This window comes from Dryas octopetala, chromosome 7 (genome assembly GCF_963921425.1).
Source record: "Dryas octopetala chromosome 7, drDryOcto1.1, whole genome shotgun sequence".
In the NCBI taxonomy this organism is placed as follows: domain Eukaryota; kingdom Viridiplantae; phylum Streptophyta; class Magnoliopsida; order Rosales; family Rosaceae; genus Dryas; species Dryas octopetala.
The window spans coordinates 8,284,972-8,302,164 of NC_141372.1; the positions used below are offsets into that span (position 1 = coordinate 8,284,972).

At 36.8% G+C, this 17,193-nt stretch overlaps 2 protein-coding genes across 2 annotated transcripts; both read right to left on the minus strand.

The window, feature by feature from the left end:
- Positions 1–286: 286 nt before the first annotated feature.
- On the minus strand, positions 287–7,251 carry LACS9 (long chain acyl-CoA synthetase 9). The gene is made up of 12 exons (XM_086250851.1): positions 7,060–7,251; positions 6,058–6,549; positions 5,686–5,766; positions 4,943–5,206; positions 3,949–4,080; positions 3,645–3,818; positions 3,272–3,501; positions 2,448–2,565; positions 2,053–2,184; positions 1,802–1,936; positions 1,526–1,732; positions 287–812 (listed from the first exon to the last, which is right to left on the minus strand). Exons 2-12 carry the CDS (start codon positions 6,502–6,504, stop codon positions 645–647), a joined length of 2,088 nt encoding a protein of 695 aa, XP_086106977.1. The 5' UTR covers positions 6,505–6,549; positions 7,060–7,251; the 3' UTR covers positions 287–644.
- Positions 7,252–7,928: 677 nt separating this feature from the next.
- Positions 7,929–14,757, minus strand: TPR8 (Tetratricopeptide repeat (TPR)-like superfamily protein). The gene is made up of 10 exons (XM_086250608.1): positions 14,447–14,757; positions 13,987–14,249; positions 13,105–13,138; positions 11,899–12,035; positions 11,461–11,527; positions 10,946–11,045; positions 9,391–9,554; positions 9,200–9,246; positions 9,069–9,119; positions 7,929–8,626 (listed from the first exon to the last, which is right to left on the minus strand). Exons 1-10 carry the CDS (start codon positions 14,520–14,522, stop codon positions 8,234–8,236), a joined length of 1,332 nt encoding a protein of 443 aa, XP_086106734.1. The 5' UTR covers positions 14,523–14,757; the 3' UTR covers positions 7,929–8,233.
- Positions 14,758–17,193: the final 2,436 nt, after the last annotated feature.

Consider the following 17,193-nt stretch of genomic DNA (forward strand, 5'->3'; position numbering starts at 1 on the left):
ATTTGCTTCTTTATTGTCTAGTAGACTAGTACTACTCAAATCTCAATATCACTTTCCAAACTCTAGAAACAACTATCTCTTTTCAACTCTCCCTTCTCTTTTCTTATACAAAGAAAAAAGAAATGAAATATTTCAAATTTATGGAAATTGAATACCGACTCCAACAGGTATTAATGGATCAGCAAATCGTTTTCATGGTTGCTTTCCAAAGTGTCAAATTCTTTGGGAACCAAATTTTGCAACATAGTATGGGCAGGACAAGACAAGACCAAATAAATTTCACATATGAACAATGGGCCCATAGCCTCAACCCTTGTGTATGTAAATTCTGGTCATTCTTGATCCTTTCACAAATTGATAAACTTGGGAAGTCTTAGTTTCCATGCTGTAAATCAATAAATAACTCGAGTAAGCTAATATATATTATCAAACAACTCTTATTATCATTTTTTTGATTGCTTTGAGTAGCTAATACAATTAAACTCTAGACATGCTTAATTTGTTTGTCTTTCTGATTTTTTTTCCTAACACTAAACCTTGGCTTGCATTAAATCTGGCAAGGGCAAAATTGAGGGAATCTGGCAGGGCTCCTTAACTCATCGCGATCTTCCACGCCAAACAACAAGCCCGGGTTTTCTGAAGAATCATGAACCATATAACTTGGAGAGGTCTTCAGAGAAAGCCTTCTTAATGACATCTCTCTTGAGCTTGAGAGCCGCGGTGACCAGGCCAGATTCAGGAGTCCATGGGTCAGAAAGCAATTTGATTTTCACAGGGATCTCAAACCTCTGCAACCGCGCCTTCTTTGCTTCCTATTAATTGGTGAAATATGAATGTTTGAAACAGAACTAAACAAAGTAGATTGCACCAAGCGTGTTCAGATTTTTCTGTAGAGAGGGGGAGGGAGGAGGGCAGGGGTTCACAAATGGGAGTTTGGAAAAGGGGTGGTGAAGGGGATTAGGTTTGCGGATGAGCAACAAGTTTATGAAGGAATAAAAGTTCTCCACAATGAGGGAAGCTGAATGAACGAGTAACAAGTTCACTCAACAGTCAAGAAGGAAGCTTCGTGAATGACTGGAAAAATTATTGTTGGTAAAACAATTACTGAAAAAGGCTGACCAACAAGAATAACATAAGTTATTGTTTTCATAAGATGCATAATGTGTAAGATATATAAAACTCAGGCTAACCAAAATCTGCGTGAAGAAACTATAAGGCATGAAGGTCAATCTGATTGTGTATTAAACTTAGATCAGAGAATCTAGACTGAAATTATAACAGATATGATTGATCGTAATTCAGCAAGCCAGGGCCAAATGCCATCAAATTTACACAGATATCTTGGCTGCTGGAAAGAGTTTGTAACTTGAAAAATGAGAAGAGTTTGGGAGACGCATACAAGAGTGCCCTCCTTCAAGTTCAAAGTGTTTTTTCTTTCTTGGACTAATCTTTGAGCTCAAAGTTTTACTGCCTAGAAACACGCTAAGTTCAAAGTAAAAGAAATTTATCTTGAAGATATGCATACCTTGAAGAGCGATGCTTGTACTTCTTTTATGGTTTCTCCTTTCCCACACAGGTCTGAAAAATCCCTATAAGGAATTCCTTGCTTTGAAGCCCAATCTTCCACTGTGGTTTGAGAAGCCACCACAAGAGCCACACAGTAAAAATGAAAAGGATCGGCATGCAACATGATACTGTCAACATAGGGGCACACTGAAAGAGCAGCCTCAACCTGTAAAGGAAACATTAGTCCCTGAAGAAAATCTGATGAAAAGTTGCATTCATCTTGCAACACTTGTACCTTTCCTAAGGAGACATACTCCCCCATTTGAAGTTTGACTATATCCTTCTTACGGTCAATTATCTCAAGGCAGCCATCAGCATGAAATTGCCCGATGTCACCCGTGTAGAACCACCTCATTCCTCTCTCATCAACCTTTTCACAATAAAACAAAAAAAAAACACTGCAAAGTTAAGACTCCAATGGACATTTTGTCTTTGGTGGGTGGTCCCAACCAAAAAATTACCGGTATGAAATATCGGAAAGTCTACCTTGTATGATTCTTTCGTTTTTTCTTCATTTTTGAAATAACCGACTGTAACATTTGGACCACCAATGACTATCTCTCCACGAGGCATTGGAGAATCACTTTTCAGATATCCTCCTTCAGGCCAATCAATTAACTGGATACAAAAGATGAGATGTTAACATGATAAAAGCCAATATCACTTTCATGCCTCAGAAACAGAGTACAGAACTCCTCTTGAGCCAGCTGTCTTGATAGATTTGAATTTGGAATAGATAATTCTATATAGAAATAGATAAATGAATACCACCAAGAAACTGTAGGTCATGATTAGAATTTCAAATAAGTTTTATTTCTTTCTTTTAAAGGAAAATTTGCTCCAAAAACTTATCAGCTAAAATACTCATGAATATCTCTTACCTTGATGAATGAGCATGGAAGTGGGGCTCCAACACGGCCAACAGATGTATCATCAAACTCAGAGAATGTCCCACCGGCACAAGTTTCAGTGAGACCATACCCTTGACCAATTGGAGAACTGTACATAGCCATCAAACCATGAATGCAATCTTTTGAGAATTGAGCACAAATAAAAGAAAGCAAATAAAATAATTTTTTCCTTCACAAGAGGGGGAGGCATCATGCATTAGTGAATTTAACATTCAAAGTTTCCTATTAATAGACTGAGTGGATTTCTCCATCAATATTAATATGTAAACTTTATTTATAGCATAATAGACAAGGATTCAAACTGGAAGCATGCCAGTAAAGCTCTAAGGGATTATAAGTTTATAACCACCTCAACAAATGATCGGCCATCAGCTCTTTTGCATTTATGCAAGCCACATTGCAGCCCTTATTGATCCCTATTCCCTAGTTGTTAGAGACACATTAATTCCATCATACAAAGCCAGAATTTGGTGAATATTTAAACACTAGTTTTAAGTGCCTAAGTCAGTATTTCATTTGTACAGTGTATAAATGTTTGGGGGAGAGAGAGAGAGAGTAGCATAATCCTTTTGGGAAGAAATGACAACTCCTACAACTAAGTTACTACCAAGAGTTAGAGTCAAGACTAAGGAGGCCTATACCAAGACTACCTCGTCTCATTAAGTTGGTCTACTCATATTTAACGCTTTAGTGGTTTTCTAATCAATGAAAACGTCATAAAATCATAGGTGAACAAAGTCATGTTTCACAATTTAATATGCCATATCAGTTAAAAGTACTATGACCATACTAACCCAATGCAAATGTTGATGAATCTTTGAGTATCACCAGAAAGAGGAGCACCACCAGACAGAATGAAACGGATGCGACCTCCTAGAATAGCACGGACCTTTCTAAACACAAGAAAGTTCCACAGAAGCTTTTCCAGGCCCCAAGCCCCAAACCAACTACCATTCACAGCAGACAATCTACGTGCAAATGCCAAATCAAACAATCTCTTGGACAGCCCACCCTTTGCGTTTACCTGAAGCATCAGATACAGTGTTGACAAAACTGGCAGAACTTCAAAACCAGGTCTCTCTCTCTCACACACACACACACAAATGATCTGTACATAGATGTGGACGTGCACATGTATATATCATATGAATGCCAAGATTCAAATACCTTATTGAGCACCCCATCTCGAACACGATCAAGAATTGCAGGGACAGCTGTCAATATAGTTGGCGCAAGCACAGTTGCATCCCCCTTTGTTCCCTTTTTTATTTTACTAGACGTATCAGTAAGAGTCAAAGGAGATCCATACCCTATAGCACTTCCCACGGCAACCATGATATTCTTCAACATAAATAATAAAACTTGTTAGCAGGAATATATATGAACATGATAAGAAAATTATCATATATAAAAAAAAGCTCATGGAATTACTGTAGCCTTGTAATCCAGCCAGCTTACATATTCCCCATACCTCTGCTGCTAATTCAAGGATATGAGCAAGGGGAAGGTATGCCATATAAATATCCTTGGTTCCAATGCCAGGAACAATAGTCATGACGGCAGAACCTACAGCTAGGACATTAGCATGCGTCATCATTACACCCTGTACAAAGCGCAAACTGAAGGTGAATTAATGGTCTTTGTTTATTACCTTTTTTATACATTTGGAAAGATAAACGTGTAACTAGAATAAATCAGATGCCGCTGGGAATCAAAACTACAAGAAGTATTCAATAGAGGGCACAGAATAGAGTAGAATGCAAAAATAACCATGTATCCGAAGGAAACTAAATAATGTAGAGAAATGTAACACAACAACTGCTCATTCTGTTTACACAAACATGTTAATAAGATTATAAGTAGTCACAATCTCCCACATGTAACCATCCAAGGGGAAAACTAAGAGTAGCTGATGAAACGAGAGGAATATGTCTGAGATATATCTCTGTTGGATAAGTCATAAGAAAATTCATGGTTCAGCCAGTTATTTAAATAAAAATAAGAAGGGGTAACTAAATTGGGTTCATGGATTCAACTAGGTCAGGTCACAGACTAATAAATGATTTTTACCGTGAAATGCAAAAAATTACAGTAGGGTTCATCACCAAACTTCCCATAAAAAAGTCACCATCAAGCATCCTTGTATTCTACAAAATCTAACAGTGTAACAAATTCACTTTTCAAGGGTAATTTTAAAACCAAAACTCATTATGGATCAACAATTTGCTACATATATGTCTAGAGAATCAAACAACAAACCATAGCAAGCAAAGAAAATGAAAAATAATAGCATTGATACATATGTCACACAAAGCTTCAAGGTTTTCATAAACTCCACACTAGACAATCAACCAATTATAAACCAATTAGGATGACTACCATGTGCAAAGTGTAAAAGAAAAAAAAAAAAAAAAAAAAAAAAAAAAGTGGAAATTAAACTAAAAGTTCTGCAAGAAGCTTTAAACCTTAGGTAATCCTGTACTTCCACTTGTATACATAATGACTGCAATATCTGCAGGAAGAGGTAAATCAGGCTCAACAGGGTTTTCTCGGCCGAGACTCTCGACGTCAGCAAATGAAGTGATTCTCCAGCTACTTTCAACAGATGAGGCACTAGATGGGATCTCATCATCCATACATATGATGCGCTTCACAGTGTCAAGTTGTCCACTTATGTCTACAAGTTTCTCCAGTTCTTTGTGCCCACAAATCACAGTTGTAACTTCTGTCTGGAGAAAGATAAAATGAAAATTTGTAGTTATGCAGTCAGGAAAATATCTGTGAGAACAAATGGTGAAACATAATCTAGTCTAGTATTAAAATATCAACACTGGCACTTCATTTCCGGTCAGTGAAAGATCCCACCAACTAGGTTGCAACATTTGGATGAATTATAGGGAAATCACAACATATAAAATTGGAAATATACCACTTGCTACCCTGTTAAAAAATAAAAAATAAACACATGACCTCTAATTGACAGAAAATGAGAAAACGTATAGAGAAATAAAAGAAACCTAATCTGCCTTGAAACATATCAGAATGTGTGAGTTGTGTGTGTGTGTGTGTGTGTGTGTGTGTGTGTGAGAGAGAGAGAGAGAGAGAGAGAGAGAGACAGAAAAATAAAAGGAACCTATTCTGCCTTGGTAACATACCAGAATGTGTGAGTTGTGTGTGTGTGTGAGAGAGAGAGAGACAGAGAGAGAACCTCATTTAACGAGTGACATAAAGCCTCCTCCCCAAGAGATGCATATATGGTAACAACAGTGACATTGCGCCTAAAACAACCCTGATATAACAAAACATATAAAGGAATCAGTAATGTGTGACTCTGTTGTAATAAAATGGGACTAGACAGTCCAAGACTTATAGCTTTCATGCAAACATGAAATTCAATCACATTATCATTGCTTACAAGCATTGCCGTTTAAAACCTTACTTTAGCGAATATACAGATTAGATAAACTAAAATCACATAAAATGAAGCTCTCAAGAAATTTAAGGAAAGCTAAATGAAATAACATGACAATTCAAAAGAAGGATTAATTTTTTATGTGAGAAGACCACGTAAGATAAGCACCTGCAATGCAATAAACCACTCTTCTCTTGTGTCAGCAAAGATTGCGACCCGTTCTTCCCTTTTATGCCCAAGTTGAGCTAAACCAGAAGCAAAGTTACACACAACTTCAAATGCTTTCCCGTAGGTTAGCCATTCATAGTCTCCCAAATGAAGCTTCTCAAAGGATCTTCCGTCCTTTACTTCAACCTCTCTTGAAATCAATGTCCGGGTTCCAAGAAAGCATTTATTTTGGAACTTCCTGCATGACTGCTCAAAAAGTTCTGCTAGAGTTGAAATGCCTTCCCATGCTGATTCCACTGGGGAAATAGACCGATGGTTTCGGACTGCATACCCAGCTTCCCCGCCAACATCAACGGCCAAACCCCGTTTCTTTGCTTTCTTGGAATTCTTAAGTATAAGAGTTAATACAAGAGGAACAAGGGCACCAACAATATATGAGGGAACCATCTTTCAAGCACTGTCTATTCCCAAGAGAATATGCTAAATTCAATCCTGAAAATGGAATAATATCCAGTCAATTTATTTAACTAAATAAAAATAAATCCTATATATGGACTACCAACCAAATATCACATTTGCCACCAAATTACAGTAGCAACTAGAAATCAGAATGAAATGGGTAATACAAGAATTCTTTATTGTCTGAAAACAAAGGCAAACTTCTTGTCCTGGTGATATATATTATTCTAATATTGATTAATTCTTCGAGACTTTAACAGTGAGCTCACATTTTTTTTTTTCACTTTTCATTTATTTATTTATAATTTTCTATTTATGAGCTAGCAAGCATGAAAACAGAGCAGTCCTATGAAGTCATGAACTCCTCAAACACAACAGCAGCGAAACGAAAATAAACGAGTTGAGAATTTCAGAAAAAGCGCACATTGTAACACATAGCATAGAAGCAGAATTGAAAAGCAAACGTGAAGTCGCAGAAAGCAAAAACATCAGAAACACGTTTGAGAAGCAGATTCGTGCTTTTTTGTTTTTGGGAGGGAGTACCTTGTTGAAGCCGAAGCACCGAAACTGAAACACAGAAACGAATTCAACTCATCGGCATTGCGAGAACGCAAGCAATGAATTGGAAACGAGGCGTTTAATAGTAGAGAGACAGAGAGAGAGAGAAAGAAAGAGAGCAAGCTGAGGCGGAGAGATCGAGAAGAAGGAAGTTGGAGTTTCGGACTGAGTGGAAGTGGTTTTATTTTGTTTTGGTTTTTGTATTTATTTATTTATTTTTGGTTATATAATTGAAGGCGCGGGTTGGTTCGGCGAATATGGGCCGTAGAATAATGGGTAATGGACAGGGCGGGATATGGTGCATGCGGCCCAAATGGTTTTTGTCTTCGATTTCACTTTTATTTTTCTTTTTCTTTTTCTGTTTTTTTTTTTTTTTTTTTAAAGAACAAAACAAAAAAGTTGTTAGATTTGATTGATTGATTGAATGATTGTGTCGCTTAGAGAGCCATCGGTCTAACCGCCTGGCATAACATGAAAGATGAGGATAGGGACCAGGACAGTGCTTTTAGGCCACCAAATCTAAATTGATAGGTACAACAGTCTAATTAGTTGTTAATTTGGTGAGATAAGTAGACAGGTTGAAAATTCAATAGAGTATGAGTAAGTTAGTAACTAATATAGCAGCTTGATTTATAAATACGTCATTAAAATTGTTTAATGAAATAGAAATATAGTAGACATTTCTTATACCATTAATGACAAGCCATATTGAATCATTCATAATGAACTTGAGCATTTATATTGTAAATGTTCATTGGCACAAAAGGCTCAAATGGTAAGAGGAAAGAAATAAGGAACTGAATATTGTAAAATTATGCAACATCAGTGATATTTGATTCAAAAATACTTCCAACTTAGAAAACTACTGCAAAATATCACATATATTGTTAGCAAACCAAAGTTCAAATGGATGGAGTTCTTTCTTACATGTCATGTGAAACAATTCATATCAAAATACCCAAACTACCCTTTTAGTCATCAATTGAAATGCCAAAGTGTGGCTTACTTCGGTCTCATTTCTCAAGGTAGACGTCTGTATAAAGTATAAACAATGAGTATGGAGAAAACTGAGAAAATATCAATAGAGGAAACATATAATAGGCACAGATACAAAATGGTTGTGAGAATTTTTTACAGCTCTAACATATGTTACAATTGTTTAGTTTGGTCTTGGTCTTTCATTTGTAGTATCTTGTGAGTTTCCATTGGATGCTGCCCCAGAAAACATTTCCATCACAGATCTCAAAGCTCCTGTTATATCCTCAGGCACTTGCTCACCAAAGTTAAAATTGATGTTACCCCCAATCCTTATTTCCGGTTCATCATCAAATCCGAAATTGCTAGCATCTCCTTGGCTATCTGGAGAGTGTTGTCCTTGGTTTGCATTCCCAGCCATGTTCATAAACATATTTGCAAACTCAGCAGGAAGAGCACCTGTATTAAATGGCACAGAACCGAATGGGGGTGGTGCAGCATGGCTTCCTGACCCTCCTGTAGACTGGTTATGGTTTTCTGAACTACTGCTACTGCTAAACGAAAACGAACTTGTGTTCTGTATAAGGTGAGGGGAAAAAGGATTACTTAAAAGTAATAAAACATGTTATGGAATGAAATAAATTAGCAAAATTTATCAAAAGGTGACTTCCGACCTCCAAGACATGCACTAAATTATTGACCCATGTTATACATTTACTCTACATGGATTCCAAATATAAGACATCTTTTTCTTTCTTCTATTGTTTTTCTTCTGAACTCAATATAAGAAATCAGGCATAAAAAGCAACCAGTTAATAAATAATATCCTTCTCCCCAAGAAAAGGATCATGTTACTTAAGCTTGCCTTCTCCTTCTTAGGGCAGTTCAGATGAAAGAAAGATAAAGAAATTAGTCAAATAGCAAGAAGCATGATAACTAGTACTAGTGTCACCAACAACATAGTATTATAGACCTGTCTTCTAGGAGATGGGGATTTAATCTTAAGATCAATGTATTACCTGACCACGTTCTGCTCTTTGCTGCTCCTCTGTCAATTTCTGCTCAGCCACCTATTGGTTTAAAAATAACAAAGCAGTCAAAGTAGTAAATCTTAAGAAATAAAGCGAAGACGAAGGCACACAAAACCAACCCGAATATTTTCTTTGACAGCTTCATTATTTGGATCCAATTGCAAGGCTGCATGAGTAAAATCCCCCAATTAGGTATGAAAATTTTAACCACTACCTTTTTTTAATAAATCTGCTTCCCATTCTTTTAGTATACTATATGTCTATATTAGCTTGACATGATAGGTACTCAAGAAAGATTCTCTCTACTAACCTTTCTTAAATCCTTTATCAATAGCATCCCTGTAGTTCCCCTGTGCATAATAAGCTAATCCCAGCCGACTGTATGCCTTGCTGTAATTTGGGTCAATTTCTATGGATTTAAGGCAATCTCTGATTGCTTCAGCATATTTGTGTATATGAGTGTAAGCAGCTGCCCTGAATGTGAATCTCAGATATATCAATTAAAATTTGCAGTTTCTTTTTTTTTTTTTGGGGGGGGGCTATTCACACCACCTAGATGTGCTGAGTTGACCACCCCCTTAAATTTTTACCCATTTTTGCCCATTTTGACCCTGCATAAAAAAAAAAAACTCACCCCTCCAATTTTGGCCGGCCACCACTCCCAGCCCTCCCCGCCGCCGGCGCGACCCACCCAGCCCTCCCCGCCGCCGGCGCGACCCATCCAGCCCTCCCCTCCACTGGCACGACCCGCCCAGCCCTCCCCTGGCCCGATCTCCCTTCTTTCTCTCTCTTCCCTCTCTCTGCCATCTTCTCTCTCTCCCCTCTGTCTGCCTCCCTCCCTCACCGGACCACCATGGGTGGCCGGCGCGACCCCATAGACCTCCAGATCGGGGGTGGGGGATGGGTGCGACGGGGGCTGGGGCTGGGGGGTGCGACAGGGGCTGGGCTTGGGGTGAGGAGGTGCGGGCGGGCTGGGGATGGGTGCGACGGGGGCTGGGGCTGGGGGGTGCGACGGGGACTGGGCTTGGGGTGAGGGGGTGCGGGCGGGCTGGGGATGGGTGCGACGGCGGCGGGGCTTGGGGTGAGGGGGTGCGGGCGGGCTGGGGAGGGGCTGGCTGGGTGGGGGAGTGGTGGCTGGGTGGGGGAGGAGGAGAGGAGGGGAGATGCGGTGGGGAGGGGTGGGGTCGCGCCGGCGGTGGGGAGGTGGTGGGGTTGCGCCGGCGGCGGGGAGAGGTGGCTGGCCAAAATCTGGAGAATGGGCATGCAGGGGCAAAATGGGCAAAAATGAGCAAAATTTTAGGGGGGTGGTGAACTCAGCAAAATAGGGTGGTGTGAATAGCCCCCCCCTTTTTTTTTTTGGGTCAAACTAATTTGCAGTTTCAAGAAAACAATATGGGTGGCAATTTGATGCAACCAGACAATATGAGTCAACATTTTACCAGAGTGCTACCTAAAATAATATTGACTTACCATCAAACATTTGAAGAATGATTTGTCCATATTGTCTTGACAATGCAACTCTGTTCTTTCTTTGACAATTTTTCAATGACTTTTTACTTTTTCTGGACAATTGAAAAATGGGAAACTTGAAAAAGAAAATGAAAACTTGAGACTCCCCTTTCAAGCTTAGATTACGGATATAGTTTACATTATTTTCTCACTGTGTACTAAGAAAACTAGCATGTTAAGGTACCATTTTTTTAGAATTGAATATAATCTGAATATATTGAGAATTTTCTTTCAGATTAATCACAACAGTTATCTTTCTGAGTCATTCCTTGTGTGAAAACCAAGAAAATGTGAAAAATTGAAACTTTATGAATAATTATTAATACCAAAAGTTTAAGAACAAGTTGGTAGTGCACCTGTTACAGTGGTAAACAGCATTATTTTCACAAAGTGCAATGGCACAGTCATACAACTCAATTGCCCTGAGGTACTGCTTTGATAGCATGGCCCTATTACCTAACAAAAGAAAATCACATAACAGAATTAGCCTCTGATCAGATTTATCAGAATGTTGATATTGCAGTACTCATCTGTATGTAGAGTGACATATTTCATGAAGCATAATATAAGATGCAGATATTCACCAATGCCTTTCCTATTACTAAGACCAGGTTAGAAAACATATAGATCTTGATTGAAATGCATTTTGTCTTTTCCAAGGATATACAAAAATGAAAATTGGCATTACAACGAGAGAGAGAGAGAGAGAGAGAGAGAGAGAGAGAGAGAGAGAGAGAGAGAGAGAGAGAGAGGAATAAAATGAATGGGCTTTAAGTCAGACTTCCTCAAATTTACTGAAAATTGACATTGTAAAATTAGTTCAACAGCGAATCACTGAAAACCTTATCGAAGGCATTTGAGCTTTAAATACCTTGTAATTTGAAGGTCTCGGCCAGGTTTTTAGGACTGAACTCCTCACATCCAGATGTTTCCATCTCCTGAAGCAGCACATGAATTTTTCTTATTGAAAAGGCTTTTAAATGTGATATAGTAGCAAGCACAATATTGGGGTTAAAAACTTAGTGAGTACAATATTATGGCATTAATGGACACCAAGCAACAAAAAAATTTACAAGGATGCGAGCAATAAATTTATCTTAATATTTTGTAAGTTATGGTTGTAGGATTGATTTTGATGGACATCTCATTCATCCTTCCTGTAGAATTTTTTTTTTTTAATAGAAGTTATGTTTCCTATTTAAAAAAAAATGTTTTTCATGCAACTTCAAAGATGCAGTTTTTTTATGGAATATCATATACTCATATGTAACCCAACAAAAGGAGAGAGAGAGAGAGAGATAGAACATACAATTAGAGCACCATGGAACAAATTAGATGCTTTCTCTAATCTCACCGAGTCATCACTACCATCAGGCATGATCCTAAAATAAAGACTTCTCTCAAGCGCAGAAAAGAATTGCCCAAAGAGTGCATCTTTGGAGTCCCCTGCCAATAATATAATCATCACGAGCAAATTCAATATGCACGTAATTATCAAAATGTAGCAAGAACTTAAAACTATAAAAACCTTTATTTCTATTCTAATTAAAATATGAGATCCACAGCAGACTACATTAATGGATGTACAAAATTCAAATCTGATTGGACTAAAGTATTTTGTTTTCTTTGAGCAAGAACCTTCAAAACAATTAAATACCAGTGCTTTTTGACATTATCATCTTACCAGGAAATTTTAATTTACAAAGTAATTTGTTAAAAAACAAATCTGCTTATTGGATGAGCAAAGAATTTCAGTGAGAAATGCCAAGGGAATGTCACCCTGTACACAAGTTGTATTACACAATTAAGACAAAATTATAATAATAGATCATCCATTGAATTCTTTGACAAATCCAGTGGGGTTCTCATCTTCGTTTCAAAAACATGAAAAAAAAAATTTATAGTGTCAGTTAAAATATAGTGAGAGAAAAAAAATATCATCTTTTTTCCTTTTTTCTTCTTTTGAAAAAATTGTCATTTATCAATATCAAATAAGATTTTTTACAATATAAGGATAACCTACTGTTTAGATTCACTGCAATGACAGATTGTTAGTGTTATGTGTCTGTGCTTCAAGCTATTTCAGTTTATCCTTTACAAGCTTTATACAGGTTCCTCTTGATTAGTTATCAAAACCATACATTTAGATGTCAGTAAAACAAACACCCAAAATAAACTCTCTTTTTTAAGGATTTCCATCATTCTCTAAGATTATGATCCAATTTCTCCACATGAGGATTTTTTTTTTTTTTTTTTATAGCATCACGCTCAAACAGGGTGCATTTAGTAGCATTGTTAACAGCAATTGGAACAGAAGTGCAATCCCTATAGATGAATTAAGTCATTGAAGATGCAACAGATAATGTTCCCACTGAGGGTATGCACCCAAGGATGATTTTCATTTACAAAAGTGGAAGCAAATTCAGCCACACAATCCAACGAGACAAGGACACACATAAACGAAACTATGAACCTAGAATTAGAAAGAGAAAAACAGCAAGACAGTACATAATACCTAATGCATGGTGCTTACTTGTCAAATCCTCACCCTGATTAAATTAGAAACATGAAACAGAGTCAAACTCAACACAAAAAATTCAATCTCATAATAACTACATCATAATATCCATATAGATGAAACTCTAAAAGCATCATTCAATGAAAGATCTTAAAGAAACTGAAAATAAAGTAAAAGCATCAAGAAGAACACAAAAGGCAAATGTTCTTATATCAGGAAACAATAGTGATAGTCTTATATTTAGAATTTTATTGAATAACCAAACTTAATTAAAGTATACTTATGTAAATCCATTCAACAATCAACACCCCAACAAAACAACCAAATAATGAACAAATATTACAAAAGAAATCTCATCTTCCCTTCTCTTCATCTAGGCACACATTCCTCTTCTATTTCCCCACTGTAATGAGATGGTTTTCAACCAAATTATAACCAATATATACACCTAAGACCTGGCCTTTAGCTATATATCAAATATATAATCTTAGGCACTATATTGGTCCTGATATTTAGAACTTGTTACAGTCATTCTCTAAATATTCACTTTCTCTAGCTTTTTATAACTAAACACACAAAAATCAAAAGAGAAAAAACCCCAACTTGGTCCTTTTCCTTCCTCTTTCCTGCTCTTATATTACCCCTCTGTATCTTTTAACATCCTCATTCCCTTCCATTGAAAAAAAGGGAAATGCCTACCACTCCCCCATTAGTCCAGTTTTCCCCAATTTCTCAGCATCAGATCGTAGGCAAGTTGACATTTTCGTGTGCATATTAAGTTATAGAAGTTTGAAAAAATAATACTATTCAATGCATTACACCCCATGACAATTCACTTAACAATTATATATATGAATGGACAAGAAAATGAGCAAACACCAGAGATTTTGATGACTTTGAAAGATTGGCATCAGCAGCACCCTGAGCAGCTGATGAATTAGGAGCATCAACTGAGATTGACCCATGACCATTATCAGATTTATTCTCCGGAAGCTTGTTATATTCCAGTGAACTAAAAATGTCAACCAGCGAATTGGGTTTAATGCAATCATCAGGAGGACATGTATCAAGCTTAAAAGCCTCCTCCAGACAATCTTTTGCAACCTCAAGGCCTTCACGATCAGCACCAGAAGCTGGTTCAACTGCCCCAAAGGAAGCAAACCATAGCCAGTTATGGAGTGTGAGTGTGAGTGTGTGACTAAGGCATTTAAAATAAATAAAAAAATTATGCAATTGTTATATCACTGGAACAAACTATTAAGCAACTGGAAACCCTAAGTACAATTTCAATGCATAATCATCAATACATGTGTATATATATATAGAGAGAGAGAGAGACCGGAGTCGAGGAAATCCAAGAAGGAACGGACGATGCGGCGAGAGATGGGATGATCGGTCTTCAATGGTGGAGCCATGGATTAACGTCTGAGAGAGGTGAGAGGGGGAGTGCGCATGATAAGAGCGTGCGCCACGACGGCGTATCTTCGTCTGGAAGCAAGCTACTTGGTCTGAACTCTGAAGTGTCTCAACTCTCACGAGTCACGACTGACGCTTGGGTACCTTGTTTGGCTACAGGATCTTTGCTATTCCTTGCTGGGGTTCGTTTTAGGTTTCTACAAACTTACGGTGAACGTTTGTCAACAACGTCGGCGACTCGGCGAGAAAAAACAATAATAAAGAAATTATTACTTCTTACGACCCAATCATAAATTAACAACTCAATAATTAACTTTTGTTCATCATTAGTATTATTATTTTTTGATTCGGGACAGAGGAGATCGAAGTTAGGTGCACAGGCAAATCCTACAGCCTTAGCTCTTCACATTTAACTTAAAGAAATCATAAAACTGCTGAAATGAAGGATAAATTTTGAGTAAATAGTGCTAAATTTAATAACTCATTAACTTAATGTATTAAATCCAACCATTAAGTGTAATAAATATTTAGGATTGAAGAAAAGTGAACAACACTCTAAGAAATCAAACATTATTCTTCAAAACTCTGGCAAGAAAACATTTTAGTAATTATATATAGGATCGAACTATGTTAGATTGGATTTCTCGAGCTTGTTCATAGAAAAAGTTCAACCCAGCTTGAATTAATGGGCTAAAAATGATAGAGAAATTTTTGGAGTTGGCTATTTAACATTTATGTTCGAAACCTCCGATCTCTATTTTCTGATTCTTTGTTAGTGGGCAGGGTGCAGAGTGGGACACCTATATGTTAGTCTCTCACTCTCTCTCTCTTCCTTTATTTGTCTTGTTGGTTCGTAGGATGCATGATAAGTTGCACCTATATGTAAGCCTCCTTTTTATTTATTTGGCTCTTCATGTACAAGATAAGACTACGTGAGATGGTGCAGAGTCGATATATTGTTGGCTTATTCCGATTTTAAGTTTTTTTTTTTTTTTTTTTAATCTAGTGGTTGTATAACAGAATGTTCTCTTACCAAACAAATTTTTATGTTATGATATGAAAGACTGTCAATATAATCACATGCCATAAATTATTCTTATATAAAAACTAAACCAAATCGAAGCTTGTTCTTGTTCTTAATGTGCAGCGAAAATCAGATGGAGCACGGGTTCATGTCAAACTTATTCCGGATAACTTTATCTGTATGTTGAGGATGTTCATCAGGTAGTATATAATACATGTAAGAGTCTTGTTATACTCACTAAATTTGTTTTTCAAGTTTTGTTAGTTAAAAGATGTGGCAGTGTTTCATTTATTCAAAATTGAACTAACTAAAAACTTTATTTATGGCTATTAAGATACTAACGAATCACTTGGCAAACTAAGTTTAGTGAACAAATTTGGCATTATATTACTCACGAGATTTATGGACTGCATCTTTAATAAAAGTGGACCCACTTATACAAGCGAAGGGGAGGTGTGATCCACAATTGTAGTCTCTAGCATTTTCCAATTAAAAGACGAAGACATAATAAACAAAAGAAAATAATGAAGTTCTTTGCAATTAGGGAGAAATTTCCTTTATTGTTTCAGTTAAAACACTAGGTTTTTCTTTTTTTAAACTTTGAATAGTGCTTGAATGTTTCTAGTACTCTAAGAAAAAGGGTATGCTTTAGTTGGTTTTTAGAAGTTTCCAAGCTTTTAGGGGAACTTGTATGAAGCATGGTTTTTTTGACAGGTGTGGAGCATGGTGAATGCAGAAACATAAAGGTATTCCATAGTTCCATCCCCATCTTTTTTCACCCTTCTCATGATGTAACCGTGAAAGCTGTTGGATGAGTTGGTTAATGAACACTGAATAGTCAGGAAAGTGATTGAATCTGAGACTTGTAATCACAAGAAACATGGCTTCTATATGCGTCTGACTCACTTCAAGATTGTTGCTTAGCCTTTGGATTCCTTGTGATCGACTTAGATTGTGTTGGTGATGCAAATAAGCCACTTTTATATGGCTTATATGTTTAAATAAAAAGGCTTCGTCTTTTTGTGCTTTTATGAAATAAAATAAAAAGTTTGTCCATCCATGTTGCTTGTTTTACAGTAAACGGGTAACCAAGTAAAACAATGTAAATTTTAAATAACAATGTGTATCCATTTTAAGACAATGATGACACTTCAAATAACTACATAGTATCCAAGCTATAACTTAGAAAATCATCATATATTACCTTGAATAACTTCACTAGAAAATTATCGGATCAGAACTTTTCTCTCCAACGTCATGCAAATCTTGAGATAAATTGGGTTATGTAGTAAGATAAAAGAATTTTACCATATCTTTACTACTTTAAAATTATTAAGCCAAATTGCCCTTCAATCCGATGGAATTTCCTAGCTCTGTAGTTCAAATGACATAAACATTGTCTAAATTATAGATGCTGAAGTATAGTGTTGACCTGATTAGTCAGTAATCACAAATCCTAAGTTCAAATCTTCCCTTGAAAACTTTCAAAAGGATAAATAAATAATAGATTATATGATTAAAAGTGCTCTCATAGTAATCAGAGTTCATCCATTCTATACCTACATCCAATGAGACTGATTGATTGGTATTGAGAACACTGCAGAGTGCTAAGGAAACCTGTTTCCTTGATTCAAAAGTTCTTTTGG

Bases quoted from the DNA above. Each gene is read 5' to 3' on its own strand.
- LACS9 (XM_086250851.1), bottom strand. From the start codon at position 6,504: ATGGTTCCCTCATATATTGTTGGTGCCCTTGTTCCTCTTGTATTAACT. The intron at 4,081-4,942 runs GTTTAAAGCTTC...CGCTTTGTACAG, and splicing joins GAAGTACAGGATTACCTAAG to GGTGTAATGATGACGCATGC. The intron at 1,733-1,801 runs GTACAAGTGTTG...TTTCCTTTACAG, and splicing joins AGTATGTCTCCTTAGGAAAG to GTTGAGGCTGCTCTTTCAGT.
- TPR8 (XM_086250608.1), bottom strand. From the start codon at position 14,522: ATGGCTCCACCATTGAAGACCGATCATCCCATCTCTCGCCGCATCGTC. The intron at 14,250-14,446 runs GTCTCTCTCTCT...CCTTTGGGGCAG, and splicing joins CTTGGATTTCCTCGACTCCG to TTGAACCAGCTTCTGGTGCT. The intron at 11,046-11,460 runs GTATTTAAAGCT...TTCTTTTGTTAG, and splicing joins CGAGACCTTCAAATTACAAG to GTAATAGGGCCATGCTATCA.